Genomic DNA, 4,180 nt, shown 5'->3' on the forward strand with positions numbered 1-4,180 from the left:
CCCCCCCCCCGACACACGGGATTTACCTGTTCTTTGTGCAGTTGCAGTGTCTCCCAGGAAATGGATAGACATAATCAGGGAGCAGACCCTGACAGCCCCCAGCAGCCTCCCAGCTTTTCCCAAACTCACAGCCTCTCTCTGCTCCATCTTCCACTTTGGTAAACAACCTCATTCCCACACAGAGACCCGCCCCTTCAGGTCCTAGCGCCCGCCTCTCCCACATACACACCAACTCTTCCCCAGGACCTCACCCCTGTCTCTCCGACAACCACCGTCCCGGGTCCGAACATCTTCCGATACCACACAAACACGATTCCCCGGGTCCTAACGGCCACCGACACCACAAATAAAACACGATTCCCTGGGTCCTAGCGCTTGTGCCTAGACAATACGTCATTTCAGCACCAGTGCGTATTTGTCCAAGTTCCTCACCGCAATATCTTAAACCCAACCATTTTCACCTGCATGATTAATGATCTTCCCGCCATAATAACGTCAGATGTGAGGTCATGTACTAAAAATTGCACAATGTTCAGCACCATTTATGATTATGCTAATAATGAAGTGTTCAAAGTTGGTACAGTGACTGGAACTAGGGTCTGGTGGGTCTAATCGAATATGAGATCTCTGATTGTGGTTGTTAACCTCAGCCAATCAAGGATCTCATATTCAAAGATATGTACCTGGCCCACATTCCAATCACTACAGGTAGCAAAACTTGAACAATGGTCAAGGATCTGCTGATAAGTGGCAAGTAATATTTGCACCACACAAGTGCCAGGAAATGATCATCTCCAACAAAGGAGAATCCTGTGATTGTCCCCTGACATTCAATGGCACAACCTTCACTGAATATCCTACTATCAACATCCTGGGTGTTACCATTGACCAGAAGCTGAACTGGACCAGCCGTATAAATACTGTGGCTCCAAACACAGGTCCGAGGCTGGAAATCCTATGGAAAATAACTCATTTTATGACCAGCATTCCTGCTAATTTTATTTTTGGCTTCATTTACCTTCAAGGACCATGCATGGCAGCAACTTCCAGAACCAGAAGTCAATGCTAAAAATCGTCTTTGTAAGCCATTTGCCATGTGTGGACGGCTCCACAGCTAAGGAAGCAATGCTCCCGACTGCTCAAACCTTGTCCATTATCTGCAAGTCCAGGATTATGATGGCATACTCTCCACCTGCTGGATGGTCTATCTCCAATAGCATCCAAGAAGCTAAAGTCAATCCAAGACAAAGCAGTCTGCTTGAATGGCATGTCATCTAAGACCTTCATCACCATAAATACACAGGAGCAGCTGTGTGCAACATCTACACAATGCAATGCAACAACTCACCATGGCTCATTTAACAAACCTTCCCAATGACGACCATTACTATCTAGCAGGAAAAGAGCAGCAGATACATGGGACTACCACCTACAAGTTTCCCTCCAAGTCACTGACCATCCTGACTTAGAAATACATTGCCTGTCTAGGTTATAATTCTGGAACTCCTTAACAGTCCTTCATCATATGAACTGCAGCAGTTCAAGAAGGCAGCTCACCACCACCTTCTCCAGGGCAATTAGGAATGGACAAACAATGTTGGCCAGAGATGTGCATATCCAGATGAATGAGAAAATAGGGGGAAATTTGTAATGAAAGGACCAAGCACTTCTTCTTTTCATCATTCATATAATGCACTTGGTCTACGTTTTCACAGGCAGGTGGGATTTCTCAACACAGATTGATCTAGTGTTTATTTGTGCAGACTCTCCCTATATTTCATATTATCTATTTGCAAGTCTTGAAGTGTTCTCAGTGATGGGCTTATGTTGTGAATAAGGAGGAAATATTTGCTTCGATGACATTGTCATCTTTGCTGAATAGGTCTCAGACCAGTCTTTGTTGTGGATTCTACATTTACCAAATGATGCTGCTGCTTTATCATAATGACTGAACTGAGCGATTTTTAAACTTCATAAACTTTGGCATTTCCTGGCATGCCTTTAGTGGGTAGCAACAGCTAGTATAATGGACCAGACCAGACCTCCTCGTAGATCCGAACTTTTCATTATTTTTAAGGCAAATGTAAAGTGTCTGCGTCCAGATGCAAATAATAGATACAGTAGCTATTACTAATTAACTGTTCCAATATAGTAACTTCTCATAAACACATATCTTGGTGAAAATGAACATTCAGAAAAATAGATTTGCCTCACAGGTAACGCTGCAGCAGACAGAAGCCCCGGCTTCTAGCTGTAACCGAGAGAGGGAAAAAGTAGCTTCTACTTAAAGATAGCTTCTACCTCTTTGAGCTCACAACAGGAACTGCTTAAAGCTAAACCTAAAAACCAGAGAAAACTAGAAATATCCTGGTCTGTGAGTGCTGGCCACACACATCCAGGGTCCCCCCAGTGTTCCAACTTTTAAAAAAAAAACCCTAGGTCCTCACAAGTTTTTGGTAAACTGCTTGGTACCTCTGCCTTACAACCTCTCTCCAAAAAAATGATAAAATAACCTCTTAAAGTCACAGCATCACCACACCTCACTATCAATGTATAAAGATGGCTTCATTTTTAAAAGCCATTAATTTTATTCGTACACTACAATACATGTATATTACATTGACTCTGAGCATGCAAACATTTCCTGCTACATTCTGTTTCAGTCTGTTAACTCCCACCACCGAATGCCTCCATCTGTCTTCATCCAAGCTGTAACAATGTGTCGGCAATTGCATTCTCTCATCCTGCCACATGTATAATTTTCAAATTGAATGGCTGCAATAATAATCTCCATCTAAACAGTCTGGAATTTTTGTCCTTAAATTTCTCCAAAAACTTTCATGTTTGATGGTCAATGTATACAATTGTCTCAGACACATTGCCGGCAATATAAATGTTGAATTGTTGTAGTGCCAACACCAAACTCATTTCCTTCGCAATCATGGAATATTTCCACCGATGATCATTCAATTTTCTGGAAAAATATCCAATAGGCCTTTCTATCTTCTTGTCATCGTCTTATAAGAGTGCAGCACTGACACTCACATCACTCACATCGATAGCCACCTTAAATGGCATGGCATAATTACGTGAGGCTAACACTGGGGTAGTGGTTAACACAGCTATGTTTGGAGCTGTGCAACTTTTGGGGTTACATTTTGGGGCTGCTGACCAGAGAATGTCAATGCCCCAATCTACACTGTTGTAGGTGTGGGTGTGGAAGTAATCAGGTCAGATTAGTCCTGATGATCATATCTTGGAAGTACCTGTATCCCTTGTATAGATGAGAGACAACAAGGTGCAGGGCTGGATGAACACAGCAGGCCAAGCAGCATCATAGGAGCAGAGAGGCTGACGTTTCGGGCCTAGACCCTTCATCAGAAAAGGGGGAGGGGAAGAGGGTTCTAAAATAAATAGGGAGAGAGTGGGAGGCGGATAGAAGATGGATAGAGGAGAGGATAGGTGGAGAGGAAACAAACAGGTCGAAGAGGCGGGGATGGGGCCAGTAAAGGTGAGTGTAAGTGGGGAGTTAGGGAGGGGATAGGTCAGTCCAGGGAGGACGGACAGGTCAAGGGGGCGGGATGAGGTTGGTCGGTAGGAGATGGAGGTGCGGCTTGAGGTGGGAGGAGGGGATAGGTGGGAGGAAGAACAGGTTAGGGAGGCAGGGATGAGCTGGACTGGTTTTGGGATGCGGTAGGGGGAGGGGAGATTTTGAAACTTGTGAAATCCACATTGATACCATTGGGCTGCAGGGTTCCCAAGCGGAATATGAGTTGCTGTTCCTGCAACCTTCGGGTGGCATCGTTGTGGCACTGCAGGAGGCCCAGGATGGACATGTCGTCTGAGGAATGGGAGGGGGAGTTGAAATGGTTCGCGACTGGGAGGTGCAGTTGTTTATTGCGAACCGAGCGTAGGTGTTCTGCAAAGCGGTCCCCGAGCCTCCGATTGGTTTCCCCGATGTAGAGGAAGCCACACCGGGTACAGCGGATGCAGTATACCACATTGGCAGATGTGCAGGTGAACATCTGCTTGATGTGGAAAGTCTTCTTGGGGCCTGGGATGGGGGTGAGGGAGGAGGTATGGGGGCAGGTGTAGCACTTCCTGCGGTTGCAGGGAAAAGTGCCGGGTGTGGTGGAGCTGGAGGGGAGTGTGGAGCGGACAAGGGAGTCACGGAGAGAGT

The 4,180-nt window shown here is 45.7% G+C and overlaps 1 protein-coding gene across 2 annotated transcripts in view; it reads right to left on the reverse strand.

Moving 5' to 3' along the window:
* pik3ip1 (phosphoinositide-3-kinase interacting protein 1) overlaps positions 1-372 on the reverse strand; it is a 74,347-nt gene extending 73,975 nt beyond the window's left edge. Inside the window, exon 1 of one of the 2 annotated variants that reach the window (XM_048611282.1) lies at positions 252-372. Coding sequence is in view for 1 of the 2 variants with exons in the window: in XM_048611280.1 (XP_048467237.1) it covers positions 27-147 (121 nt within the window). In the remaining variant the exon portion in view is untranslated. Of the gene's footprint in view, positions 1-26 lie in introns of both variants that reach the window. The other variant, XM_048611280.1, reaches the window with a different exon arrangement.
* Positions 373-4,180: the final 3,808 nt, after the last annotated feature.

The sequence above is a fragment of the Rhincodon typus genome, chromosome 24 (genome assembly GCF_021869965.1).
Source record: "Rhincodon typus isolate 14 chromosome 24, sRhiTyp1.1, whole genome shotgun sequence".
NCBI lineage: Eukaryota > Metazoa > Chordata > Chondrichthyes > Orectolobiformes > Rhincodontidae > Rhincodon > Rhincodon typus.